This window comes from Paramormyrops kingsleyae, chromosome 6, assembly GCF_048594095.1.
Source record: "Paramormyrops kingsleyae isolate MSU_618 chromosome 6, PKINGS_0.4, whole genome shotgun sequence".
Taxonomy (NCBI): domain Eukaryota; kingdom Metazoa; phylum Chordata; class Actinopteri; order Osteoglossiformes; family Mormyridae; genus Paramormyrops; species Paramormyrops kingsleyae.
The window spans coordinates 21,229,762-21,257,669 of NC_132802.1; the positions used below are offsets into that span (position 1 = coordinate 21,229,762).

At 41.4% G+C, this 27,908-nt stretch overlaps 3 protein-coding genes across 7 annotated transcripts in view; 2 read left to right on the plus strand and 1 right to left on the minus strand.

Annotated features, from left to right (window-relative positions):
* Positions 1–6,117, plus strand: part of LOC111842300 (pleckstrin homology domain-containing family G member 4B) — a 29,805-nt gene extending 23,688 nt beyond the window's left edge. For 2 of the 4 annotated variants that reach the window (XM_023808775.2, XM_023808777.2), the window contains exons 14-23: positions 94–977; positions 1,598–1,847; positions 2,131–2,220; positions 2,559–2,783; positions 2,884–3,054; positions 3,151–3,328; positions 3,422–3,538; positions 3,666–3,896; positions 4,033–4,280; positions 5,321–6,117. In XM_023808775.2, the coding sequence (XP_023664543.2) occupies positions 94–977; positions 1,598–1,847; positions 2,131–2,220; positions 2,559–2,783; positions 2,884–3,054; positions 3,151–3,328; positions 3,422–3,538; positions 3,666–3,896; positions 4,033–4,280; positions 5,321–5,362 (2,436 nt within the window). In that variant the 3' untranslated portion in view covers positions 5,363–6,117. The remainder of the gene's footprint in view (positions 1–93; positions 978–1,597; positions 1,848–2,130; positions 2,221–2,558; positions 2,784–2,883; positions 3,055–3,150; positions 3,329–3,421; positions 3,539–3,665; positions 3,897–4,032; positions 4,281–5,320) is intronic. The other 2 variants (XM_023808778.2, XM_023808776.2) reach the window with 2 other exon arrangements.
* A 4,568-nt stretch (positions 6,118–10,685) lies between these two features.
* LOC111842294 (regulation of nuclear pre-mRNA domain-containing protein 1B-like) lies at positions 10,686–17,876 on the minus strand. Its single transcript, XM_023808756.2, has 7 exons — positions 16,930–17,876; positions 16,594–16,723; positions 16,228–16,367; positions 15,401–15,519; positions 14,980–15,106; positions 14,512–14,687; positions 10,686–13,027 (listed from the first exon to the last, which is right to left on the minus strand). Exons 1-7 carry the CDS (start codon positions 17,078–17,080, stop codon positions 12,878–12,880), a joined length of 993 nt encoding a protein of 330 aa, XP_023664524.1. The 5' UTR covers positions 17,081–17,876; the 3' UTR covers positions 10,686–12,877.
* Positions 17,877–18,001: 125 nt separating this feature from the next.
* tti1 (TELO2 interacting protein 1) lies at positions 18,002–26,911 on the plus strand. Of its 2 annotated transcripts, XM_023808753.2 has the most exons (8): positions 18,103–18,431; positions 18,824–21,142; positions 21,315–21,473; positions 21,550–21,698; positions 23,415–23,555; positions 23,928–24,132; positions 25,308–25,395; positions 26,184–26,911. In XM_023808753.2, exons 2-8 carry the CDS (start codon positions 18,832–18,834, stop codon positions 26,368–26,370), a joined length of 3,240 nt encoding a protein of 1,079 aa, XP_023664521.2. In that variant the 5' UTR covers positions 18,103–18,431; positions 18,824–18,831; the 3' UTR covers positions 26,371–26,911. The 2 variants fall into 2 exon arrangements, with proteins under 2 accessions (XP_072568963.1, XP_023664521.2); XM_072712862.1 differs by lacking the exon at positions 23,415–23,555 and having other exon boundaries at positions 18,002–18,431.
* The last annotated feature ends 997 nt before the right edge of the window (positions 26,912–27,908 follow it).

Here is a 27,908-nt window from a genome sequence, read left to right on the forward strand (position 1 = left end):
CCAGGGCTGTAATTTTTTTGTATCTTGAGTTTCGATTTTGGGAACAAGCTTATCACATAAAGTATTTCAAGCCCATTTCAATTTTTTTTCCAGGCCATTGAAGTTTCAAAAGACTGTGCGGAATATCTTGAGCAGATAAAGCCCAGCTGTTGCCTAGCTAAGAACAGTCTTGGAACACTGAAAAAGTACCAGGAAAGGTTTGATGAATTTTCAGTGGAGCGCTTCCAGGATGTTAAAACTCAAGCCTGTGCTCTGAAAGGCTCCCGGGGAATGAAAGTGTGGAATGTTGCCTGGCTCAGATGTCAAGAGGTTCGCAAGCAGCTGGAAGAGAAACTGCAGGATCCTGTTAAAGTCCAACGGCCAGTGGATATAAGTAGAGGGGATGGGGTAAACGAGGAATCTGCTTTGTCAGTACCATTGGCCAATTTAAACCCATCCCTCACCAAACCACTTGGAGTGCCAACATATATAGACTACGGGGCTAATGCAGTCTTAAGCTGCAATGCAACCCTCAAGCTGGATAATGAGGCACGCACAGAACCAAAAACAAGAGCCGCTAACAAAAACGCGACAGGGGAATGTATAATTACAAAAGAGGAAAGAAACCATACAAAAAGTTTGAAAGAGTGCTCTGCAAAATGTGCAGTTGAGATGAATGTGCCATCCATAGACTCCTTGAGTTGCCAATGGTTCGCATGGCATAGAAACCTAGGCAGATCTCTGAGTGAGGGTTCCACTGCCAGGTCAATCTCTCATGGGTTAGAAGCCCCAGACACCTATCCGGGTCATGGCCAGCCATCGCATCACATACTACAGGCTGCACAAAGCTTCCAAATCTCTCGGCATGGCAGCTTCTGCTCTGAGGACTCAAGCTGCCAGTCAGCCACCGCCAGTCTGCAGACTGAGATCCCATGTTCATTCACAACTCAGGCCACCCAAGCATGTGATGGAGAAAAGGACAAAGCCAGCAGAGTTCTGTGAGTCACATCTCTTCATCCCACTTTCAGAATACATAATGAAATACACTAGGGTGGCCCATTTTGATCGGTAAAGTTTTTATACATTTCCTAGTTGATAAAGTCAGATGAGCAAAAAAAAATATATATGTATTCCATTATAGATGGAGACGAACTTGTTTCATGTATGTTGTTTATCTATATTGCAAGAAATGATGATTAACAATCCATATTCCATTAATTAATCCATATTAGCAAATATATTCATAAATTCCAATTAATTAAATAAATAACATTGTAAATTTACTCCATATATCTATCCAATATTGCTAAGCCACTTATTCAGTACAGGTTCGGAGTGTGTCCTAGAATATGATCAGGCAGGCTGTACCTGGATGGTATGCTAATCCCTCAAAACGCGTATAAAATTTAAACAAACATATTGCAGGCATTTTTTAGAAACTTGCGTTTCATAATGAGTATTTTTCTTCAAATTTTTACTGCATGTGTCCTTTACTGAACAAATTGTGAATCTCTTCTGATTGTTGAAGGAAAGCATTTTAGGCCAATTAATCGTTTTGAGGGGACTTGCCATTGAGGACTTTTGGTAGATGTGGTAACCATGAAATCTTTTCTGTCAGGAGGTTCCGGCGGATAATAGAGGAGCTACTACTGACAGAGAGGGAATATGTGCGCTCACTGAGCTATGTTATGACCCATTACTACCCCCTGCTGGAGAGGCCAGATGTGCCTCAGGACCTTCGAGGCCAACGCGGACGCATCTTCAGCAATCTGGAGAAGCTGCATGACTTCCACTGCCACTTTTTTCTCAAGGAACTGGAAAGCTGCCTCCAGGAGCCCCTTCGAGTGGGGCGTTGTTTTCTGAGACATGTGAGCATGCCTACATCCATGACCCAGATTCATGTGTCCCTTGCCCTATAACACTAAACAAGACCTTGTTGCAGATGCTAAGAAATCATAAATTAATACCAATTAATGGTGCATTATAAATGGAAATGGCAAAAATATAATTACAAAAAGTAATGTAGGGCTGGGTATTGCCAAGTAGCCCGTGATACAATACTCACGATACGTATCATTCGTGCTGTATGTTTAATTGTGGTCCCCTCTGCTTAAACAGATTAATTAATTATGTCTTTCTTTCCTAACTCAGAGAGAGAGTTTCAGCCTGTATGCACTCTACAGCAAGAATAAACCTCAATCTGATGCCCTGCTCATTCACCATGCCCATGGCTTCTTTCAGGCAAGCAACCATTGCACCCCCCTGGTCGGCAAATTTAACGAAGGGGGCACACCACCACCCCCTGGTTAGCAGACAGAGACCCTGAGTGATAAGCTGAGTGAGACAATTGTACCTTTTCATTACTGTTAATTCTCTGCACTCTTGAATAAACCTCAAACATTTTGCAGAGGTGGAAATTTCAGGTCTAGAAAGTAAAAACCCTAACCAAGATTTTGTTTCAACCAACCAGAGTACTCTGTGACTGTGCCTCTTTATACTTAACTGGTTGGTTGAAACTAAATCATGGATTTTTACTTTCTGTACCTGAAATTTTCACCTCTGTATTTTTGAAATGATAGCAGAAACAGCAGGAGCTTGGAGACAAGATGGATCTGTCATCTTACCTGCTGAAGCCAGTACAGCGGATCAGCAAGTACAATCTGCTGCTGCAGGACCTGCTGAGGGAGTGTGATGCACTGCCATGCAGTGAGAGAGCTGAAATTCAAGCAGCTCTAGAAGTCGTCTGCTTCCAGTTGCGCCATGGGAATGACCTTCTCACTATGGAAGATATCCAAGGCTGTGATGTGAGTGCCTGTGATTAGGGTGTGAGGGAGCAGACACAAGGCAAGTGAAGCTCCACTTCATTAAATCAATAAGCTTCCGTGGTTCTCTTTCCTGTTCCAGGTAAATTTGAAGGAACAAGGGCCTCTGATCCGTCAGAATGAATTCTTGGTGTCCTTCAAGAAAAAGAAACACTTTCGCCATGTGTTCCTCTTCCAAGAACTCATCCTTTTCAGCAAGACTAAGAGGACAACTATAGGAAATGACATTTATGTTTATAAACAATCTTTCAAGGTAAGTAGCCATAATGAAAGAAATTTTGCTTGAATTTAGTGTAAATTCTGACAGAAGTCATGTGTATGATTCTGATTTTGTGCTTATTTTGACCAGACTTCTGATATTGGGATGACACACAACTCCGGCAACAGTGGACTGTGCTTTGAGATCTGGTTCCGACGTAGGAACTCGCAGGATACCTACATCCTGCAGGCTGAGAAAAAGGAGGTGAAGGAGGGTTGGGCCAATGACTTGGAACAGATCCTTTGGGAGCAGGCAGTGCGCAGCAGGGGTTAGTTAGAGCTCCAGCTCTCCTTCTCCGTTAAATCTGCCCTTGCTGTCAAGCTAACCTCTGTTGTTTAATTGTTATTATGACATGTTGCAGAGCTTAGGATACAGGAGAGGGTATTCATGGGAATGGGGAGCAAACCTTTCATGGATATCCAGCCCAGTGATGAAGCGATCTGTGACAGGGCAATCAAGTGTGTCCCGACTGGAAGAGGTGCACTTACACACGTTCTTTAGAAACCTCTCAGCTATTAAACCTGCTTCCTTCAAGTAAAATATTGAAATGTATTGAAATATGTTTTGTTAACCATGAAGAAAAACTTATTTTCTTCTCATTTCAGACTCTAAGATGTTACCCCATGGACGTGTTCTGTTATCCCATGCTAATTCTACAGGTTCTGGGAGCACTTGTTCAACAACTGGAAGCACCTCATCCTCATCCTCTGGCCGGGGTTCTCTATCTCCTGCCAGCTACCTCTGTGGCCATTCCCAGAGAAGAGAGTCAAGCCAAGAGATTTCTGAAGGAGTTATGGAGGAGGATGACCTAGACAATGAGAGCATACACCTCCTGGGTCAGTCTTTATTATTAATTGCAGAACACAATTGCAGAACTGGCTATGTAGCATTAAATGTTTATGATCCGGTATTATGCACTGTTTGATGGGTGGGGGTTGTTTGACATCTGGGTCTATTTTTGTTATTTTCCAGGGAACAGTTCTGAGTCCTCTGGTGGAAGCACCAGTGGTTTCAGTGGGTCTGACCACAGCTGCCAATCTGCAATTGGTGGAGACACACAGAACACATCCTCATCCTCATTTTCCGTATGCTCCAAGGTGGGGGGACCACATGGAATACCCCCCCTTTTCTGTGACCAGGGTTTTCCTGTGGATTCCAGAAAGCACCCCCCCACTGTGTCAAAACCACTAGCCCTGCCATCTCAGCAAGTACCTGGAAAGGTTGTTTATGATTGACATATATGATTGATACTCTTCACCAGGGGTGTCAGACTCCAGGCCTGGGGGGCCAGAGCCCTACTCATTTTTGCACTATGCATTTTAGACTACAGTCTACTCTGATTCAACTCCTTGCACCTCCTTGTGCTAATTACCATACAGCTCTTGAGATGAATCATTTGTGGTGGAACAGGGAAAGAACTAAGCTACACAGGGCTCCGGCCCCCCAGGACTGGAGTTTGATACCCCTGGTTTACACTGATACTTACACATGTTTAAAACAGATTTTAAAATAACATTTAAGATATTTTAGATCAGTAAAGACTGTAAAATAACTAAAACAAACCTTCATCACGAAGAATTGATATGACATCATATACCCTTGGATATACCGAACTGTGAAAAGTTTTGAGCCATCAGAAAATGTTTAATGCAGTTTATCTGGGTAGTAAGTGAATATTTGCTCAGGAAAAAAAATACACGATTTAACATCGGAACATATGCAAATTAAAAGTGACACAATAACAACTAACAAGAATTTCTTCTGTTCTCCAAAAAGCTACTGATGCCTGGATGACTAGATGAACACCGCTTTGGTTCCCAAACCTCTGTTCAGGGGCACCTCAGCCATTCCATGCATTTATTACATTTCACCAATCTTATTCATCTAATTTATTTATTCAATTAGACAACAAAAGTCAATGAGGTTTTTTATTCGCCATAGGAGGTGTGTTAGTGGTCAAGTCAAAAAATACGTGGGTGTATTGGAGGTTTGCTGCAAATACTATGGTGACTTTATCAGAGGTTTTGAAATGACTAAGCTGGCAGACATAATATTAGACATAATATTAGAGTTCTATAGCAACAAGAAGATCATCTGAACATCATTTTCTTTGATGGCCCAAGACTTTAGTGCAGTACTGCATGTCAGTCAAAAATGCTATTAGACTAGTTAATAAATGCACATGTTCCAACAGGTCTTGCTTTTTAGTAATGCATCATCATAATTAGATGGATGTTCATAATTCTTTTTTTTCCTGCAGGTTAAAGCAGTGGCTGTTTGCAGAAAGTCCACAGAAGTTTAAGTTAACTATATGTGATTTGTTAATTCTCTGAAATGATTTTGGCATTTTAGTGCACTCTGAATTTGGCACTCTCTAAATTTCACTAATAAGTGGTTGTCCTGGCTGGGGGATTTTTATCTTCCAGACTTTATGAAAGAGATGTAATACAGAAAAATAGCTTAAAAAGAACATTGAAAAGGAATTATTTTAAGCAAAGCACCTTAAAATAAAATTTACCTCCAAAGGAGGTTGTAAAATTTTTGTGTAGTTCACATTTAGCACAATTTTTATAACTAGCACTGCAACCAGTCAGTAAACTTTGAATGGTTCAGTGCCTCATATCAGGTTACATACCACAAATGGTTTAACTGTATTCCACTGAGGCTATGGACTGGATGCCCAACTGCAACACAAAATTGTATTAAAGTCATGCAGCGTTGTAACCCAGTGTACATTTAGCACTATCCCCTAAATAGGGGCCTGCTTCTGATACAATTATATCCAAACATGACAGTATACCTTTAAAAGTATTACACTACAAGTATTTACTTTTATTTTTCATCATGTCTGAGTTCAGTAATGCAGTACATAGGAAGTTTTCTTATTTTATAACCTTCTGGCAAATCAGGCATTCCTAAGCATTGTTTGACGTGTTTTTATACAATGACAACATATATTCATGGACCACAGAGACAAACATATGGTGTTTAATTTTGGACAAAATCTTGCTGTGTTGGTAATGAGTTGGAAACACAAATAAAGTCAACTGTGTTCAACTAGGACCTACAGTGTACTCTTTTAAGTTTTCTAGCCATAAATAGTGATCGGTTTTACTCTTTGGGTGGATATAGGATGTCCATCCATCTATCCCTCCATTTTCCATACCCACTTGTTTTATGCATTGTCACAGGGATCCAGTGCTGATCCCTGAAGCTATGGGTGCAAGGCAGGGATGGGGTGCCACCCGGGTCTAAGATGTCTTAGAGAATCCATGGAGAGAGATTATTAGGTAGCTCTAGAGAAGTTTTGGGAAGCTGTTTGATTCTTCAGGAGGGTGAGTTTGTGTTCAGCTGACATGTAGATATTGTCAGGTAGTGGAAAATCGCTTTGAGGAGCTCCTCAACCTAGTGGACACAGTGTTGGAAACTGAAGTTAGTGTAGCTGAAGTTACTACAGAGATAACAGACCTCCATGGCAGAAAGGCTGCAGGGACAGATTAAATCTACTGAGATGTTTAAAGGACTAGATGTTGACGTTGCATGGAAGGCAGGTAAAGTACCTCAGGACTGGAAAACATGGGTGGTCTGTATTTAAAAAAAATGGACCAATGTGTGTGTTCCAGCTATGGGGGGGATTATCCTGCTTCACCTTCCTGGGAAAGCCCATGCCAACGTCCTAAGAAGGAGACTCTTTGATGGTCGAATCTACAATTCCAGAGGAACAATGTGGAAATACTCTTCTTCCTCATCCAGCTGTAAGAAGGTGCAAAGAAATATGCAAAAATGTTGTACATATGCTTTATGGATTTGGAAAAGTCATATGAACACTTGCCATTGCACATACTGTGGCTTTTGTGACAGAATATGGAGCACCAGGGCTACTACTGAATGTTATTCCATTTCCGTAAGACTGTGTCCACATCCATGGCATGTCATTGCCATGCTAAGTAGAGCGTGTGATGGCTTCTAACACAGATGTGTCTTCTCACCACTTTTTGAGGTTTTCATGAATAGGATACGAAGGCACAACTTTAGCTAGGAGGGCATCTAGTAAAGGGTCCAGAAGTGACATTCCTGCTATTTGCAGATGATGTTGATCTTTGTAGGACTTACATGTGCTCTCCTAAATTTGAATTTATATTGGCAAGTCAGAGAAGTCAATATCCCACACCATCTCACCTGCCTTGTCCTTCACTACAATTTGTAAATGGGTACTCTGTCCAGCAGTGACATCCTGATTTTCCTGAGTTCAGTGCGTTATGGGCTCGCATTTCACTTAATTAACCAATCTTCATGGTACAGCATCACCACATGGGGGTAACTCAGCAGGGCTCCATACCTGTGGAGGAAAGGTTGCTGGTTTTAGTCCAGCCTCAGCAGAATAACATAATGGGTACTTAAGGAATCTGTGCACTTTGCCACTTAACACCAAGACGTTCCATGATAGACTGGCTGTGAAAAAGCCAATTTAGGCACGGTAGCCCATTTTTATTTTATTTGGTGAAAATTTCTCTGCTCACCTAAAATAATAGTTTGATAAAATAACAAAAAAACCTATTTGAGCAATATTTAGTTTTCCCCACTGCCGCAAACATATCAGCCAGTCAGCTGATTCCTGCCCGCTCCTGAATTCAGAACTGAAAATTTGTCTCATGCTGCACTCAGTTACCATAGGACATGCAGTGGAAATGCAAACCTCTACTTTGGTGGAATCCTGTTGTTGCTGTACATGGTCTGCTCATGCACTTTCACTTCACGCACAAGCGGATCCATTTCCTCTGCACTGAAGTGTTCTTTTCTACTACCTGGCAAACCCGCTATTATAATAGCAATCCACCAAGGTGCAAGGACACCTGGCTCTTGAATGGAATGGGAGATAACACTTCATAGTGGTTTATAGCATGTTACGTCCCAAACATACCCATGAATAATTATGAGACTTAGTATAACCCTTTTGGACTACGCGCCTGTCACAGCCACTATTTTGCCCCAGTTAAACTAGCAAAAGTGGGTTGGCCACTCCCTAAAAGAACCTGCATGGTGTGCTTCAGATGGTTAAAATATATGCTTCAGACCGTGTGCTTCAGATGGTTAAAATATGTGCTTCAGACCATGTGCTTCAGATGGTTAAAATATGTGCTTCAGACCGTGTGCTTCAGATGGTTAAAATATGTGCTTCAGACCGTGTGCTTCAGATGGTTAAAATATGTGCTTCAGACCGTGTGCTTCAGATGGTTAAAATATGTGCTTCAGACCGTGTGCTTCAGATGGTTAAAATATGTGCTTCAGACCGTGTGCTTCAGATGGTTAAAATATGGCACTAAGTGTTTGGAATGGCCTTCCCAACGTCCTGACCTCAACCCCATCGAAAATATTTGTAGACTATGCCTAAAGGTCCTGTCTGTGCCACGCACCCAACGAATCTGGTTGTAGTCTGTCAATTCTGCCAAGAAGAGTGGTCAAATATCCAACCAGAAGCTTCTGCCAGAAGCTTGTTGATGACTACCAAAGGAATCTGATGGAGGTGAAACATGCTGAGTGACATTAACCCAATATTAGGTGTGATGTACAGGTATGTACATTTTTGACCCTCTATGTATAATTTTGACCTTGTGTTGGTTTCAGAAAACTGACAACAAATTACACCTTGTGCATGAAATTTATGATTTTTTTAAGTTGTGTGTTGTATAATCATTCTGCCACAGAAAAAGAACAATTGTAGAAATCATTGTAACCCCAAAACTGCCATAACCAACATATTTCTGATAAGTATATGTAAACTTTTGTCCACAACTGAACGTGATTAAGAATTTCATTGTCCATTGTGCACATGACAATAAAACACTGAAATCTGAAACTTGTAAACACACGATAATGACAAGACACAAAAGGTGTGGTGAGCGGAGAACCCAAGGAAAGAGCTATAAACACAACGGCAGGAAGCCTGACAAGGAAAAACCACTGCAAAATTATTCAAAACCACACTGAAATGTTTTCAAATATAATATTTTAATATTAAATAATGAAAATAAAAATATTCACTATTAAATATTGAAATATCATCATCGATAGCATATAATTAAATATGCTAAGTATTGTTTCAACTTCTCTATTTTGCTAGTTTACCTGAGGGTGGCAAATGTTCAGTGGGATATAAAAACTAAAATGTTAAGGATTGCAAAACACGACAGACAGTCAACTGATCATTATAAACTGCAGATATGGATCAAGGTATGAGAATAACAGTGGGCCTACAGAACATTCCAGTATAATAAAATGGCACGCAGTAATAGTGACTAATAGTGTGTATGATTACTGAAGTTCGTAAACTATTCTGGTTTGCGTAAGTATGGCATCTCAGATTTTGATGTGTTTGCAGTTGTTACCAATAGAACCCCCACATCCAGCATGTGCAAAATCAGGTTTTATGCCCGGACTGTGTCCTACAATGGCAACTTAGCTGGTATTGTTGGAAAAACTGAGGCCCTCAATTTTTTTTTTGTTCTAGTGAAGGTCAGTAAGTCTTGTGCACAGGCTCAAAGCAAAACATGCAAGCCTTCTGTTAACTTCTATAGTCTTTTTCTGCAATCTTAGAGAAGTGGATTCACCTCAAGCCAAACTGCAACCAATATTGTAAAGCTGTAAGTCAGGATAACCTAATCCAACTGGTTGGCATCATCACTGATATAAAGACTGGGGAGTTTGATGGATCATCAAGGACCATCGTTGTGGAGAACCCAGAGATCATCATAAGGGTATGATCAATGCAGATTGAATATTGCAGATACTGCAAATGGGCCTGTAGAACAAACAGCCTCATTACAGATCTATTGAATTAAAATAGTATTTAATACAAACATTTGGTCATGGTTACTCTCAACATGCTCTGTAATCAACCAAAAATAGAGTGATTATGGCAAAATTAACATATTTTTCATTTTGTTGGGTGGCCCCAATATAATTTTGTTTTAAATTGAGTCCCCTGACTGATGTAAAAAAAAAAAAATCACAAATGATTAGTTTGACTGGTTTGTCCTCCTGCAGAATAAGAGGATCCCCAACAACTAACCAGCCAATGGCTGCAGAGATCATCTTGCAAAACCCACTTCCTGAACCCTTTGAGAACTGCTCCTTCTGCGTGGACGGAACCAACCTCACACACATGCAGATCATTGCTAAGTATGACAGAAAAGAAACAATACAGGAACATAACTAGATTTCTTTGATGAATGCTAATTACTTTATGAATTTGATAGGAAAATGCTCTCCTTAAAGTGACTAATATAACTTACACCTAGGAATGAACCATTCATGTAAAACACATGACCACGTGTAAGGTTTTATAATGTAGTGTAACAAGCCACCTGTAACCCTGTATTGGATAAATGTTTGGAAGTTGTATAACTACATGAGCGTCAAAATGCCTAGACAATCAAAATGTCAGTGTATACTCTTGATCTGATTCTGAATGAGAGTAGTTTCCCATTTTCTCTGTTACTGACTGATCATTTTTTTTGTTAAAAAAAAAAACTGATTTTTATTCATGTCAATGACACCAGTTTCAAAACTGCAAGGCTCCTCATTACAGTATGTAAAGTTCAATGGCAAAAGATACCACTCATGTGTACGAGTAACATCCTCAGATCTTTAGTGAATTGGTCTGAAGATACAGTACAATATCAAACAAGTGACACACAGCACTGTAAAACACAAAAAACAGCAGAATAACAAATCACTGTGGGAACCAAAAATGTAGCAATGCAGTACCACTGCAATTTATGGAATATATTCTTGAATAATTCTGAATGATTCGTGACTTGCTTTGCATCTGGTGGCATACATGATGAATACTTACCTATAGGTGCCAGAGCAACAGAAAAACTAGTATACCTATCTGCTGTCGCCATGTTTTACATTTGAATAACGATGTTACACACATGTGAACAGATATACATGTCCTAAAAGGGACGTAACTGTTCTCTGCTTCAGAGAGGAAAAAAAACTATTTTCAAAGAGAACAGGGAACCTTCAACATAAATACAAAAACATCAACAAAAAAAACTTGCAGAAACCTCCCTGTGTTACAAAATAAACAGCATTAGCCAACAGCCTGCAGGGTATCACAAGAAACCGGTTACGTTTCTTCATCAAGAAACCATAGCAGGTACAGTTCTGTGCCACTGGCACAAAAGATGAAGCAAAAGATGAAGGAAAGTTTGTGGTCCCTTAAGATACTGACCAGAATGAGCTAAGTCTACAGAAAGCAACAAAATGATAATCTGAGGTGATTATCATCAATACTTTTGACCATGAAAATGTTAGACTAGCATTTTTTGATGTTAAAAAAAGTAAAAATGTCTCAAAATATATCAGCGTGTGTAGAGTATGGAATAGTCTTCCTGCTAGTGTAGCGGAAGCTAAAACCCTGGGTTCCTTTAAATCAGAGCTAGATAAGATTTTAACAACTCTGAGCTATTATTTAAGTTCTCCCCAAACGAGTTTGATGGGCCGAATGGCCCCCTCTCGTTTGTAAATTTCTTATGTTCTTATGGCAACATTTCCAAAACTACGTAATCTGTCGTATTTTGGTCCCCCTCCCTCTCTCCAACGGATTTTCTGACACCTACACCAAGCTACATTTTTCCAGCTCATTACAAGGTCTGGGAGCAATGACTTCTAGGACCTGATTATGCACCAGTGGTCACCATTCACCAACACTAAATCATAACAAGGATAAAAGCAGTAGGAGTATTAGGAACAAAAAAATACATACTTTCTAGCTTGTTTGTATAATCCTACATGGTTTATTTCTGACATTTTCCCTTCGTAGTACATCATGTTTTGGATTCCATTGTGCTATTAGCTATTGTTATTTTCACAGCATATGCCATGCACTTAGTGAACCAATGTTTCACACCACCACTCCCTAAACACAAAGAACATTCTCTTTCCTACTCTTTATAAAGCTGGCCATTGGAAAACAGCAGATCAATCAACATTACACAATGCTTCGACCTAATTAAAGAGGGCAACAGGACTATTTCCTGTTTCGCTAATTACTCCGAAAGAAGGCCATTTCAGAATATAGTGAGAAAACATACTAGGACAACTTAAAATATTGGCAAACCTCATCTATTGTACCATGACAACTGAAACTCGTAAGAGTCTGAACAAACTACAACCTCAATCATTACAAAGATCTGAAAGGAAATCTGAAACATTACTTGGTTCTTAACTTAATTTTCGTACATTAAAATAAACTATACAGAGTGCTTAGATTATCTGGGACCTGGAAGATATCAAATGCCATTTTGTAACAAAGTATAGATAGTTGGCCTTATTTGAGTTTCTAGAAGCATGTTTTTGTACTGATGCACAGGAAAGGGGGGGGGAGCAGGAATAGGCCCTTGTAGGTCATGCCCGAAGGTATAAATATACCTGCTAAATTCAAAGAGTGTCTTTTAGTAGCAGCAGTAGAAAATAATTTTTCACATGGGTCTTTTAACACACCCAACATGGTTAGATTAATCACTAAACCCAACACAGGTGCTATTTAGTGAACATCACCACTAAGAATTCTTTACAGAATTAATAATTTACTAGTTGAAACCAACTGCCTCTACATTTTTCACAAGTAAGATGATTTCATGTTCATATCATAAAAATGTATTTTAAAAAATCACCACCACAAAATGCACATGTGGTTTTGGTTGTGGAGCTGGAGAAGGCTGGAGTTCTGATCCCACGCTGCCCTCTATGCAAAGCCTTGATCTGCTCTCTCCAGGAGTCCCTTCAGCAGGTCAGGGTACTGGGCTGCTTAGTCAGTAGAGAACAGGTCCCCAGCAGAGGGCAATGGTGCGAGACCCCCGGTTACATTAGGCAGCAGGGAGAGGTCCGGCAGGCTCTGGATGTGGGACTTCAGTTCCTTGCGCACTTGGGTCACCTGGGCCAGCTTCTGCTTGTACTCCTACCAAAAAGTGCCTCGTAAGCATAAAAACAGTCCACTGTCTTGGGGTGATCAATTATCAGGGGGATTCTTAGGAGGGTATTTTGCTTGCTACAAATGTTTTAATTTAATTCACTGCCAACCACCGCTGTTCCACTAAACTTTATAAAAGGTGGAACCTGAAGCAGATTGTCAGCATAAAATAAGACACCAAGATTCCCACCACGCAACACTTTAACCCTCTGGGGACTAGGGATGGGGAACACACTGTCACTGACTGGGGCATGGTCACACATTTTTCATTCAATGTCATAAACTTAATTCATAGCAAATAAATTATTTCATATATTTGTTTTGGCATTACACTCATCTTAATTTTAATGTATATTGCAAATATATCAGATTTATGTTTACTTTGATGTCAAATTACAAACTTTAGACATTGCAAAATGTAGCTTGGAACACTAGCAGAAATATTATATAAGTACATAGCAAGCAATGGTGGAAGCTTGTTTTGATCCCAGACATCTGATCACCAAAGTCTTGGCTACATGAAGATGACTAAATGGTGTAGTTGCAACATTTAGTTGGATAAAATAAATAAGAAAAACCTAACTCATGTCACTATTTCTGGTCTTCTTCCATTGAATATGTAGGAGCTCTCATGTGTATGAATAAGCCATTCACACCTGGCCACAACCCCCCCCCCCCGCTTTAATGGCGCTGATGGGGGTGTATCTGGATCGCGTTTCACTGTTGCGTTGTCTATCAAATTACCATGCGAATGCGATTTGAATACGTGGTAATGCAGCTATTTAGAATATGAATAACGATCTTCACGTGAGAGCGGTACTACACGCCCCCGATGCAGGTAAAACAAAGTAAGATGACATGGTTTACTTTTTTGCCTATTTAACCTAATTTTAAAAATTTTAATACTTCCAACAATAGACATTTTGAAAAGAAGACAGATTACAGATTTAGTCAGCGTTTTTCTTATGACTCTACATAAAGATTTCAGCGAGATATAAACTGAAACACACGAGAAAGATACACGTTATCGCCAACAATGCCCTTGTCCCCAGAGGGTTAAAGCCATAGCTGAATCACCCATCGCAACATTGACTATCAAAAGATTAAAGAATCACTGTTCATTTTTCAAAAGAACTTTCCACTGTAATTCAGCTGTTTGGTTTTTGGATTCCTTACTCCCCAAGAGGTAACATGCTCCCTTTCTTACGTGGACAGACATGGGCTCGAAATCATTCAGCTACTGCAGATCGTGGCAAATTTGATCTGCTTTTCCCCCCCTTGTTTACCCAATAAATCATTTTGTTATTCTACAATGGCACTTGCACAGATGAAAACCAACCCATTAATCAGCCAGCATCGTCACTTGATTCACAGCAGCAGTGATTTATTTCAAAATGAACACAGGACCCATGCGAGAGTTGTGAAAACAGATGGACAGAAAAACACAAAAGCTAGGAAACCCGGAGACTTGCCTCCAGCTTCTTCTCCCTCTCTGTGAGCGCTTCCTTTTGGCTATGGATGTACTCTGTTAGCATGCGGGCTAGCTGCCTTCGGTCCTCCAGCTCTGCAGCAAGGCGCCCGTTATACTCTGCCAAGAGTAAGCAGGCCTCATCCACTGTCTTGGACAGTTTCTCTGCAGCTTCTTTGTCTGGGAAGGGAAGAAGTGGAGATTCAGAAATGGATGTGCTACTTAAAAATGCCTAAGATACAAAAGAACCTGTGGAAATCAGTGGTGGATTGATACTGATCTTTCAAGGACAAGTGTTGATGTTTAGAGGGTAGGGCCGATATTGTATTGTACTTAAATACAAGCCATCATGAAATGAAAACATTACGGAACTTCACAACACTGGTAAACACTGTATTAAACAAAACTGCTGTATATTTCATCTTTTAATTACGTGAAGTGCATTTCATTAACGCACTGAAGACAACCTCACCTACAATCTTCTCCAGCAAGGACACATCCTGCACTTCTTGGGGCAGTGAGGCTATTTTCTGGCGGACAGCAGCATCCCCAGACGCAGCATTCTCTAGGTCCTGCAGGGCCTTGACCAGCTCTTCAGTCTACAACAGGCAAGGAGGGCAAGATCCAAAACCCCCAACAGCAATTAACATGGTGACTCAGACACACTGGCTCCTCAATTCTGTTCAGACAGTCGTTTCTGTTCCAATTGAAAGAACTATTTCAGGCCCAGATTTTACTCAAAGCTTAAATATCACTCTTCTAGGTCTTTGCATGGATAGAGGTCATAACCAAACCAGAAAGCACAAGTTGGTGCCACAGTTTTGCTAACATGCAACACTGGACTTATGCTGACACCTACTGCTGAAAGAGAGCACTATAAAATGTGGCAGTACCAGCTGTGGACCTGTGGAATCACAGGTGTGTGGTGAGAAGTGAGCTCTGTAGTCATCATCCTCTTCCTCCTCCTCCTCTTCCTGGACCTTCCTGTAAGGGCGCTTGGTGGCTTTCTTTTCTGCAAGGGGGAAAAACCAACATAATGGAATTCCAAGTGCTATTTGTATTTACCATAAGGTCCCATAATAAACTGCCAATGATTTACGATTGAATTACTATAATTTATTTGCTTAACGTCCCATTTATTCAAAGCTAATGTTTCTACTCACGCTTACTTTGGGACATTTTAACTGAGTAAATAAAGTCTAAAGCAAAAAATCCAAGGGACATAAAATGGTAAATGAGTAATGCCGCAAATGTTTAGTGTGTTTCAGCATCCTGAAACAGACAACTGTTTAAATAATTCATGCACTTAACTGCTGCCACCATTCCTTAAATGTATAATATAATAATGAAAAATTGCCAATATTTCTAGATCTGAAATGGCTAAAACAGTAAGGGCTTAATGTGGGCAAAATTCCCACAACTGTATGCTCCTGCTATCTAACATGCCACTCTATATTCATCGTCCATGAGTAGAACAGCAACCACTTACAATCAAAACGGAAAATGGAAATGCGCCAGTTCAGCATTTTCAGCAGCCAACTAGGGATGGACTCAGAAGATGATTTTTGTAAAAGATTTCCCCCCCACCCAACATAATTGGTGACACAAATTTCAAATCCAAAGTAGTTACACCTTTATTTGCTCCTAAATGAAGAAACACAATTGTACAGCCTATACAATAAGGAAGATGGTTGGCCTCAGGTGATTCCTGCTTTCTTACCCAGAACCTTGTGTTTGGGGCTATTGGAGTCTTCAATTGCCAGTCTCAGTTGCTGGATGAAGTCTGGACGGTACAGACTGCGTTCCTGCCAGATGTTCAATAACCTCTCCAGGTGCTTCTTACAGCTGTCATCTACCTCCCTGCAGGGAAAGAGGGGTCAAGCACTCAAAACAAGGCAAGCACAGATCAAACTATGCAAAATAAATAATAAAAAAGGCACTGGGCAGCAAACAACAAACCATTAAAGTAGGCATGTGAGATAAATAAACGTGTTTAAACGTGGCATGATACAACATTCATTCATACTCTATGTACAAAGCTAGAAACTTTTAGGTATTAATTTCATGCAAGTGATGAAGCATGTACCTCGCCACGTGAGAGCAGGCATCAAGGAGGACAGTCTCAAAATCTCGCGTAAATTCGGGTCCTTTTTTCTTGCTGTTTTGGATTACGTCATTGGCAAGATACAGGAAAGTCAATTTTCTGCTGATTTTTGCTGAAAGAATAAAAAAGCACAAAAAAGTATTGTAGCATTACAAGTGCCTACATCTTATTTCCCCTTACCACTATTATTTATTTTAAAAACTATTTATATTAAGTTAAATATTACATCAAACACGCGTCACTATAATTTTCTTAAATAATTGTTTACACATATTCTCATATAAAATAAGAAAAGGTTCCAATAGTTTGGAGCTTTACCTTTCTTCATCTCTCTATGCCATACGCGCACGATGAATGGTGAATGTTTTCTGTGATGTATGATCCATAAGGATAATGTCTGAACGCTCTGCTGGGAATTACTAAGCTCAGACAATTTTTTCTCCAGCGCAGATTCAGAGAAAGACGACATGTTTCCCCAGCCACACCAAACTGACCTCTTAATCGATATTTAACACTAATAATCTTCGTGCACCTGCAGGCACCGTCACTACCAGTGATACCTGGCAACTTAACGAACGAATGGTTCAGTTAGTCCTGTAACCAAACGACTAACTTAAGCAAGTTTCAGGTATGAGCACAAAATACATATTTGGAAGTAAACCTATAAACATATTTTAATTCAGGAAGCAACAGTGTCAGATTATACTTGAGCAAAACAACTTGACTCTTAAGTACAACAGAAACTCGGCGAAGAGAAAAAAACAGCTCAGGACTCACATCTAGTTCAAAATGCACAAGCCACCAAATATAATAATAATAAGCAAAATATAGTTATTCGGATAGAAGACGAGCCTCACAACCCTGAATAAATTATTTTCTGTTACTTAACATGCCTACCAAACCCCGGAACACAGTACAGATTCGCTGAAATCCCGCACGAGTACCAGAAGCCGCTAACATGCTAACGCGGCTACAGTATATGCTGTGACCTGTTAGCCTAAACTATCCGGCCAGCCTCGGTGAAACTAGTTGACATTAATGTACTTCAGTCGCTACCGAGACTAACTAAATGGTTTGCCATTTTATTAATACTATAGGACAGGACTCCGGTGCTAAGCAGCTAGCTGGTAAAAACAATCATGTCTAGTATTGCAAGCAAGATGGCAGAGTGACGTTTTAGTCAAAGGTCAAGAAGCAAGAGTCACGTGATCCATCCGCGTGCACGTATATCATCTTAAATTACCAAATTTACTAGAAATTAAAGTAGGCATATTCAGTTGAAAACGTTCATGCTTATTCTTTAACACAAAATAACCGTTTCAAAACAAATTGCACGATTCTTTTAATGGCTGCCGTAAACTGAAATGTCAGCATGGTAGAAATAAGATAGTATGTTGCTTTGCTAACAATTTTTGACTGCAGCTTTATTTTAGAAGTGCGTGCAGGTCATGCCTGCCTGTTACCCAGTTTGCAGTCCCTGTCCGATTTGCAGCTCGCGTGTTAATGGATTCTCAGTATGTGTTGTATTTGTGTTCTGTAGTGTAATTGTGATTTGTATTTGTTCTGTGACAGTTGTGAATGTAAACTGTGTCGTAAGAATGTTAATAACAAAAAACGTCGTACTACTACTACTGAACAGCATGTGTACACCATCCTGCACTGCCAGATCTGCAGCTCTTGGACGTCACAGGCCGCGCGCGCACACTGTCGCTCCACGATTTGCTGCTCCTCATTTTCGGCGCAGCTTGATGACGTGTATCCAGGATCGGTATGTACGAAGTCCACGCTACGACACGCATCGTAAATATGACAGAAAAAAGGTAAAGCTAGTAGACGTTTTCCGTTTTGAGTATGGTTTTGGTTTAAAGTTTTGGTTTAAAAGCATTGTCTTTGGGTTTGTATTATGTGAACAGCGTACAAACTCCCATTGTAGTTACGTGAATGTGTTAACTGTGGCTCCTTATAAATTGTCACTGGAACGTTTAAAGGAGGTGAGCTGTACAGTAGAAAAAATATTAATTGTAATTATTAATTGCCAGTATGCAAGTTTGCACACTGAACCATGAGATCAAGATGAAATGTACATTGAGGTTGCTATGTGACATTTAGTTTTTTGTATAGATTCTTTTCTCAAAATATTTTTAGATCTGTATTTAATGTTGATAAATGACAATCTGTAGTAAAAGTCATATATGTGTCTTCTGCTCAACAGAAAATTGTATGTCTTCTGCTGACTGTTGCAACTCCAGAATGCGGCAGATCGATGAACCCAGTTTGGCATTTGCCTTTCTGCGGCCAACATGTGTGAAGTTGACCAAAGAGCAAACTGTACGGAATGTGCAGCAGCTCAATTTACAGCTCAAGGAAGTCAGCGACACTGCGCTGCAGCAGCTTCAGGAATACGTTCTCTTCCCTTTGCGCTTTGTGCTCAAGACGCCTAGTATCAAGAAGGAGAGCCTCATCCAGGTGGTGGTGGAGGGTATTGGATACGTCTTAGGCACCACCTGTGTGCTGAGCTGGGAGCTGTTACGAGAGCTCTTCTCGGAGTTGTGCCTCTGCCTCAGCTCCCCTCTGGATCCTGGGAAGCCGGCACTCATTTCGGAAGAGCTAAAAGCAGCAGTGCTCTGTGGTTTAGATGCACTTCTGCATGCAGCCAGTGGAGACATTATTTTTGAGCTGTATAAGCCAGCAATGTTGCCGGGCTTGGGTGCTGCTGTGTCCTTGCTTTTGGCTTTGGGTGAGCAGGAGAAATCCCGGAAGATCCAGGCAGCTGCCTTGAAGGTTCTGCTCATGATGCTCTTTAAGTGTGACTGCCCAGAGTTACATCTCACAACAGACCAGGAGAAGAGCCGCACTCTTGGAAGTACTTTTGCTTGTTTCTTACCAGGAATTGCTCGTGCTGTGACTCGGGTGATCACCGGCGATGTCAGACAGGGGCATGTTGTCACCATTAGAGCCATAAGGGTCTGGTACCAGACTGTAGGACTGGTCATGGCTGATGAGCAGCTGTCCAACAGCAAGGCCGTAGAGCAACCAGAAACGGATCTGGGGAAGGCTGGGGAGTTGCTGGTGAAGAGGACACTGACCTGGAAAAAGGATACTTCAGAGAAGTTAGCTATTCTTTTAAAGAAGATTATTTCCTGCACCTCAGCTCACCAGCACTGGAAAGTAAGGCTAGAAATGGTCATCCTTTCGGAACACCTCCTGTCTACCTGTAAAGAATCCCTTGGGGATTGTGTTAGCCCCCTTTTGGAGGCCCTAGTTGGCATGGTGAATGACGAGACCCCCACTGTCCGTGATAAGTGCTGTGCTGTTTTGGAAAATATGGCCCTGAACAGACAGGAAGACGGCAACCAGACTTTTACTAATGTCCTCTCAGAGAACCTGCACTCCCTTGCCACATCCCTACCACGCCTCATGAGGACTTCTGATGACCAGCACAAGCTGTTCATTCTCAGTGTTTTTCATGGTTATCTGAAGATCCTTGGACTGCAGGTGTCTGTGGTGCTGAACTCTGCTACCCACTTACAGCGCATAAGTAAAGCCTTGGTGCAAGTGTTGGAGCTTGATGTTACCGATGTGCACATTGTAGAAGAGAGAAGCTCCTCCTCTCTCGCAGACACTGAGGCTGTCCCTCATGAGACGCACACCCAAAGGAAGCACTTCCTGTACTTTACGGATGCGAAAATATTTTTGTCACTGCAGCAAATCTGCAGATTGTTGGGCTACTACGGTAATCTCTATCTGTTAGTGGATCACTTCATGGATCTCTACAGAGAATCCTTAGCATACAGAAAGCAGTGTGCTATGATCCTTAATGAGATTATCTGTGGTGCAGCTGGGGTTGGTGTTGCGGTGACCCTGGAGCGTGACCCTGTAAGTCGTGATGATCTGAAATCAGCAGTAATGTCCATCATTGAAGAGTACATTAGCTTGAACAACTGGCATCTGACAACCAACAGTGAGGGGGTGGACCGAGATGAAGATAGACATTTTGAGCAGTCAAGAGTTCTCCCTATAGCAAACAATGCCCAAAGCACCAATATTCATTTCCTCCAAGTAACTAAACACTCCACCATTTCCCAACTGAACAGCAATATCTGGCAGATTTGCATACAGTTGGAAGGAATAGGATCCTTTGCATTGGCCCTGGGAAGAGATTTTCAGTTGTTCCTGATGACAGTATTGTACCCCATACTGGAGAAAGTTGGTGATAAAACAATGCTTATTAGCCAGTCAGCCCTCTGCTCCATGTGGGACGTTTGCCATGCTTGTGGCTACAGCTCCTTGAAGGAGCTCATCAATTTTAACTCGGATTACCTGCTGAATGATATCTCCTTGAATCTGCAGAGACTGAGCCTGCATCCCCATGCTCCTCAAGTACTTGCTGTAATGTTCTGCTACTCTGACTCCAGTCTCCTGCCCCTGGTGGATGATGTTGTCCAAGATGTGCTTGCATCCTTGGATCAGAGCTATGATGAGAGGGCACCAGTGTTCTGTGCAGTGTTACATTCCCTAATGAAGGCTTTAGGTGTGCATTTCCTGATCTTACCTTATAAACCTATGGTTCCCATTGAATTCACCAGTAGTCTCATAGTTACAGTACTGTTTATAATTGACGCATTCAGAATTTGCACCTAAGAATCCGCAGTTCTCACGCCTCACATTTCTTAGTTTTGAGATTTTTTTTTTCTACTCTGCAGTGCGATGGTTCCCTGCAAAGATAAAGGAACCCTCAAGTCTAACAGGGGCCAAGTCACAGAACAGTCTTGATATAAGGCAGTTTCTCCTGGACTACTACAGGCTGAAGAAGCAAGCTGAGGGCTGCCTGGAAGAAGAAGAAGATGAAAAACTGGACACAGGTAGGAGCATCTGCCATATTCAGTATTCATGACAGGGCTAAGTTCAATATGACGTCATGTGCTCTCTCTGTTGTAGAAGTGCCCTCTTTTGCTCCAGAGTGTGACATGGATGAAGAGGATGTCAACATGAAGCCTGCACTCCCTGTTAATATTTCCATGGCTAAAGCAGTGATGGAGCGATGCATCCACCTACTTTCTCACCCCAGCCTGCTCCTTAGACTGAAGGTAGAGTTTTCAGTGGAACACATGAAACCATAAGACTGAAAAGTCATCAGGCGCTTTCCTGCTGAAGTTCAGGAACCAAGTTCATGGTTCCAAGTTCCTGGACCGTCTCAACCGGGAGCTCTTCTAGTTCCTGGTCACTTTTGCTTTCGCACTGCACAACAAGAACTGTGTTTTTTATGCTAAATAAGAATGGGAGACTCACATGTGTTTTCAGGCGAAACTTCACCGTCATTCCAAAACTATGGCGGATGATTTAATCATTTTGTTAGTTATTGGGGGGACTGATCCCATGTTTTTATTTATATGGCCTGCAGCATGTTTTTAAATCTGGCCAGCAGATTGATCTTTCATTTTCCACAGAATAAAAAATGATGCAGCGTTACTCCACTGATAAGTGCTGGAAAGTTTCACTGAGAGCACCGGCAATATTAGACAAGTTTGTTGGTTATCAGTCAAATTTTCCAATGCAGAACTATGGAGACACAAACAAAAAGGTATTCATTAATATTCATTTAATATAAAGAGACTTCCATGTAACTTCCAAGTTATCGCTGGTGCTTGTAGTCAACCAATCAGTGAAGTTTATTGCTCTAAGCCCCACCCAGTAGTTCTTGTTGAGCGAAAAGTACCTAGTCTGGGAACTACCTCTGAGGAACTACAGTTTTGGCCCATCAAGCTCGTTTAGGGAGAATAATAGCTAATAGCTATTAGCTCAGAGTTCTTATCTAGCTCTGATTTAAAGGAACCCAGGGTTTTAGCTTGCACTACACTAACAGGAAAATTATTCCATACTCTAACCACACGCTGTGTAAAGAAGTGCTTTCTCAAATTCATTTTAAAATGTTCCCCCGCTAATTTCCACTTATGGCCACGAGACTAATACTGAAATATCCATTTGGCTGAACCAGCATCCAGACCTGTTAGAATCTTATATACCTGGATCATGTCCCCCCTTAGTCTCCTTTGCTCGAGGCTAAACAGATTCAGCTCAGCTAACCTCTCCTCATAAGACATTCCTCTAAGACCAGGAATCATCGTCGTAGCCCTCCGTTGCACCTTTTTCTAAGGCAGCAATGTCCTTTTTAAGGTTTGGTGACCAAACCTGCACACAATATTCTAGGTGGGGTCTTACCAAGGAATTGTATAATCGTAGCATCACCTCCCTTGACTTAAACTCCACACACCTAGAGAAGTAACCCAATATCCTATTGACCTTTTTTATTGCTTCCCCACACTGGCGAGAGTGGGACATGGAAGCATCAACATACACACCGAGGTCTTTCTCATAATCAGCTACCTTTATTTCAGTCAAACCCATTAAATATCTGTACTTTATGTTTCTGCTCCCTGCATGGATTACCTTACATTTATCTATATTAAATTTCATCTGCCAAGTATCAGCCCAGTCGCTAATTAAATCAAGATCCCGTTGTAGCCTCTGTGCTGCTAGATCAGTATCTACTACACCACCACCCTTGGTGTCGTCTGCAAATGTAACCAGTTTACTGTATGTATTGGTGTCAATATCATTAATGTAAATTTTCACTTTTTGCAAAACAACATTAACATGACTTCTAATCTTGTAGTAGTAAAGGATGTGTTTGTGTATTATATGTTAGTTGTCTTTCAAAACTTATCTCAGGTAACAGAGTGGTTTGTGTTTGCCTAACCAGAAAGGGTGACCGTGCATGACCTGTGTGTGTTCTGAGATGGCAGGTCCTGGACGTGCTGGAGTTGTGTGTGTGTGTGCTGACTGCTGATGAGGACGTGCTGCTTCCACTGTCCCACCGATGCTGGCCCGCTCTACTGAACCGGCTCACCAATGACGACCCACTGGCTGTGCTGCGTGCCTTCCGGGTACGCCCTCACCTCGGAAATGGCTTAAGTGTGTTTTTATGTATTGAAGTGGCTCTGCAGTTTGCGACTGCCTGTCTGCGGAAGGTGGCCGGTTCAAACCCCACGGTCAACACCGTAATCATCTCTGTTAGTCCCTAGAACAAGGACCTTAAGCCTGAAAACTGTTTCAGGTTGCCAGAAAATGGCTGGCCCTGCACTCTGGCCCTAAACTTCAGTCTCAGATGTGTCTGTGTGTCTCATAGGCTCGTAAAATGGGTTATGTGGAACTAAAGAATTGCTGTGTAGCTGTACTCGTACAAATACAGTTTCATTAACAGTAAGGAACAGATGCTTAATGTTGTGACGCTTGGGGTCTTGTCATGTGTTCTGTAGGTGCTGTGTACTTTGGGAGAGACCTGCGGAGATTTCCTCAGGAGGAGAGTCTCCAAAGATGTGCTGCCAAGGCTCACGGCCATGCTGCTGAAACAGGCGCCAGTGAGCGCCAGATCCGGGCCCGTCTACAGCCACACGTTGGCCTACAAACTGCAGCTGGCAGTGCTGCAGGGCCTGGGCTCTCTCAGCCTCAGGCTGGACCTCGGTAAGCCTCTTCTGGTCCAGTGCAACGGCTTCCATGGCCTTGTCACTGCAGGTGGCATCAGTGACAAGAAGTTATGAAATTACCATTAATTGTGTGTCATGTTTAATTTTTAGATATTAAATAATATAATAACATATATTGGACGGCTTGCTTTTTTGTGTATTGTTATATTTGCATTGCATATATTGAATAATTTGAGTCATAGATTTTTTTTCTTGTTAGAAAGCGTATTGTTTAAGCCGTTCTTTTCTTTGACAAGCTGTCTTTATCTATAATATGTTAATTTATCTTACTTCTTCCCAGTGACAGATGAAACCTTCAACCTCAATATACCTGTTTGTTATGAATAGACCCAAGCATCTATTTAATCCAAATTAATTATACCACTAGATGTCAGGCTTGAGGCACTGGAAAAGTGAGAAGCTTGAGGCACTGGAAAAATGAGAAGCTTAATAAGGGCAATTTTAACTGCATTGAACAGTGTTTGTGCATTTCAAGTCTCAGACCAGCCTAACCTTGAATAGATACATCACAGCTAGGGCAATCAAGTCACCAGGCAGGAAGTATTATTAAACCCATTTTTCACATTTTCGGTACTGGGTTGTGTCACATGCACTGTGCAATTGAGCAAAGAAATTGATTGCTACTACTGTAAGACCCCAATGGATTGTAGGGGGATAGGATGTAGGGAAGAGGAACACGGCAGGATGAATTTAATAACTCATGGATTTAGTTAGCGAAAGGTAGCACAGAACCTCTTTGTTGGTTTCAATCAGTTTGTTGTTCAAATGACACAGGATGCACATGATAGGCAGATAATATAAGCAGAACATTGTTACTGTGTTGCCTAAATGTCAGCAGAATGAAAAGTCTTTGAAACCTTTTGAAATTAATGTTCAAATTGGCTTACAGTCCAGGGCTGTGGGGATGCATTTATCTCTGGAAAGAAAACAGAGTGAAGGAGTTACCATGGCTATAAATGGCTCTGTGACAGAGGGGCTGAGTGTGAAATCCAGGGATGGAAAGAGGCCATTTCGGCAGTTTGACTCCGTCTCCCTTTAGGGCCACATGATTCTCACCTAATCTGTAACACAGACTGCCATCTCTCCATGCTTAAGCCAATTGCTTAAGCCGTTGCTGTCCCCACTCAACCCATCCTCTTTCCGTCTCTGCAGTCGATGGTGATCTTGACTTGGTGTCGGAGGCCTGCCTGCCCTACCTCAGCTGCAGACAGCCGCTCCAGCTTCAGGAGGCCTGCCTAAGGTAGCTTCAGTTTGTCTGAATAATCTGCAATCTTCTTAATTATTCACTATCATTCGTAAGGACAATTCAAATGGTTAGTGGTTTCCATTCTGGCTACAACTATTAACCACATGGCACTTTTCCACTGCCACCAAGAACCGAGCTGTAGCCAAGCCAAACCGCGAAGAGACACATTTTCATTGTAAATTATATGAGCCGTACCCGAGCCATACCCAAGCCGTACCTGCGCTGACACGGCCCTGCATACTAACAGGGCTGAAAGCATGACTAAGCTGAGCTGGTTGCGACAGCACTATCGGATTGGTTGAAATGCACAGAGAAAAGAACCAGTTATCCGTGTCGAAATGCATGGAGCACTCATGCATCCATCCATCCATCCATTTTCTGTAACCTTCATGGATTATCTGAAGGAAAAAAAGAATATATTCTATATATTATTCATTATTAGTAGTATCACACACATATTGATGCCTTAGTTATAACTTAGAACTTGAACATTTCCAACCTACTGCTTGAAAAAGTACTACAGAACCAAGCTTGAACCACACTATAGCTAGTCTCCCTTTGCAGTAGGGGTTGGATACAGCCTGGTTCCCATTTGCCAATGGAAAAGCTCCATTAGTCAGAATAGGCTGTACTGTGGAAGGTTCTGTTATTTTGGGTTCTGAAATGTAATTATTATTATTCATTAAATACTAATGAGCTAGTTAATACACGATAAACCTAAAATCTTTATTGATGTTTGCCTATGATTGTCATTGATTTCCTGTACGTTCTGTGCACTGCAGTGTTTTTCGTCACCTTGTCCAAGTGGATCCTGACCGGGTCTGGTTCTTGCTGAATGAGGTCTATTGCCCCCACTCGTACCAGCCCCCGCATGAGGACCTGCCCAAAGTGTGGCTGAGCGGAATGGGCCAGGAGAAAAATGAGCACACACACAACGTGCTGAAGCTCCTGGAAGCGATCGCTGACTGAAAGGCAGCCGGGAGCTGTGCCAGCGACGGTGAAAGCAGTATACAAAGGGATGCCAGCGGGACACCAGCGGGATGCCAGCGGGACGCCAGTGGGATGCCGTTTTGGCCCAGTCACATCGAGTGTCCCATGTGTACTGTCCCTCTGTTGTGCCTCAAACCTTTTACCTGTTATCGTATAGCAATACATGGAGTTAAAGTACTGTTTCAGTTAAGAATGGGGGGGGGGGCATCCCGGCAGAGCTGAAATTAGATTTTTCGAATGTTTAAATGCATAAATGCCCACAATGACTGGTGACACGACTCCACTGTGCAGCCACCGGGGGAGATGCTGTCTGGCCTCAAAACAGCAATTAATAGGTTTTAAGGCAGAGAGGCTGCTCACAGTTGCACCTAGAGGGGAACTTAAAACAGCTTTGAAGGGCTGTTAAGTTCGTGTATCTACTGTCCTGTATGTTAACTTTTGTGAGTTAATGTGGCCTATCTTCCTGTAAAAGCTTAGTGCTGGTGTCTTTCATAGTGCAAAAACATACACTTAATCAGTACATGGTGGGCCTCGAGTTTATTTCATTTTTTATTTCAAAGCATTGGGGAAAATGCAGAGATCATTTTATACAGTAAACCCATCCATCAAAGGGCACCCACTCACACATTCTGGGACATTTACAGTCTGGATCATTCCTTTTTAATTCAACAAATGGCCTTTGCATTGCCGTTTGTGATTTTGATTAAATGTGGCGTGTGAACGTGTGAATTCCACATATCTTCCTGAGCTTAAAGAAAAAAACAAACAAACTATTTTTTGTGGTAACTCAAGTGGGTAACTTCAGTCGGGCATAAAATTTTTTAACAGCTATGATAGGACCAGTCAGATTTGTTGAATGATTAGCCACTCTGATGGTCTTGTGCATGCAAGCTATATATAATAACCCTGCAACCATTTTAAATTGTATTTATTTTGTAATGTAATATATTTGTATTTGAATCCTACAGCTTTCTGTAGTTAGGTGGCAGAACATTGTACCTTCATAAAATAAGTGAAATATATAGGCACATATATGTGCCTATATATTTCAGTGTGCCTGTATGTTAAGAAAATCAACATTTGAAAATACTGCCTAAATACTGCATACTGCGTTATAGTGTAAAAGGCACACGGGAGAAAAAGTAAGAACGTGAACCATGGAAAGTACATGAGCTGTCTAAGTAGGCTTGGCTGGTGTCTAATTTCGCTACCATAATGGTGCCCAAGCCTACGTCTAACCAAGAGATTTTAAAAATGCAGATAACATAATGCATGACAGAAAACGCGAAGAAGCACTGAAGACAGACATGGATATTGGTCAATAATTATCGAATGGTAGTCGACTATGGAAAGAACTTATTCATGTTGAATTCTCGTTTCTACCAGATAGTCCACTCACCCCCAGTTTTACATTTCTCCCGGTAACTGTTTCTGGCTCCTCCTAGTGGACAGATAGCATGATGCATTATTTCATCTCGATGTAGTACAGAAAATCCTCTACATATGAACCGTCAAGA

What these genes read in the sequence shown, in the direction of transcription:
- tti1 (XM_023808753.2), top strand. Translation starts at nt 18,832, where the DNA reads ATGTCTTCTGCTGACTGTTGCAACTCCAGAATGCGGCAGATCGATGAA. An exon ending in GCCTGCTCCTTAGACTGAAG is followed by an intron (nt 21,699 to 23,414) that starts GTAGAGTTTTCA and finishes CTGAGATGGCAG; the next exon opens with GTCCTGGACGTGCTGGAGTT. An exon ending in CTTCAGGAGGCCTGCCTAAG is followed by an intron (nt 25,396 to 26,183) that starts GTAGCTTCAGTT and finishes TGTGCACTGCAG; the next exon opens with TGTTTTTCGTCACCTTGTCC.
- LOC111842294 (XM_023808756.2), bottom strand. Translation starts at nt 17,080, where the DNA reads ATGTCGTCTTTCTCTGAATCTGCGCTGGAGAAAAAATTGTCTGAGCTT. An exon ending in GCATAGAGAGATGAAGAAAG is followed by an intron (nt 16,724 to 16,929) that starts GTAAAGCTCCAA and finishes TTATTCTTTCAG; the next exon opens with CAAAAATCAGCAGAAAATTG. An exon ending in GCCTGCTCTCACGTGGCGAG is followed by an intron (nt 16,368 to 16,593) that starts GTACATGCTTCA and finishes CTTTCCCTGCAG; the next exon opens with GGAGGTAGATGACAGCTGTA.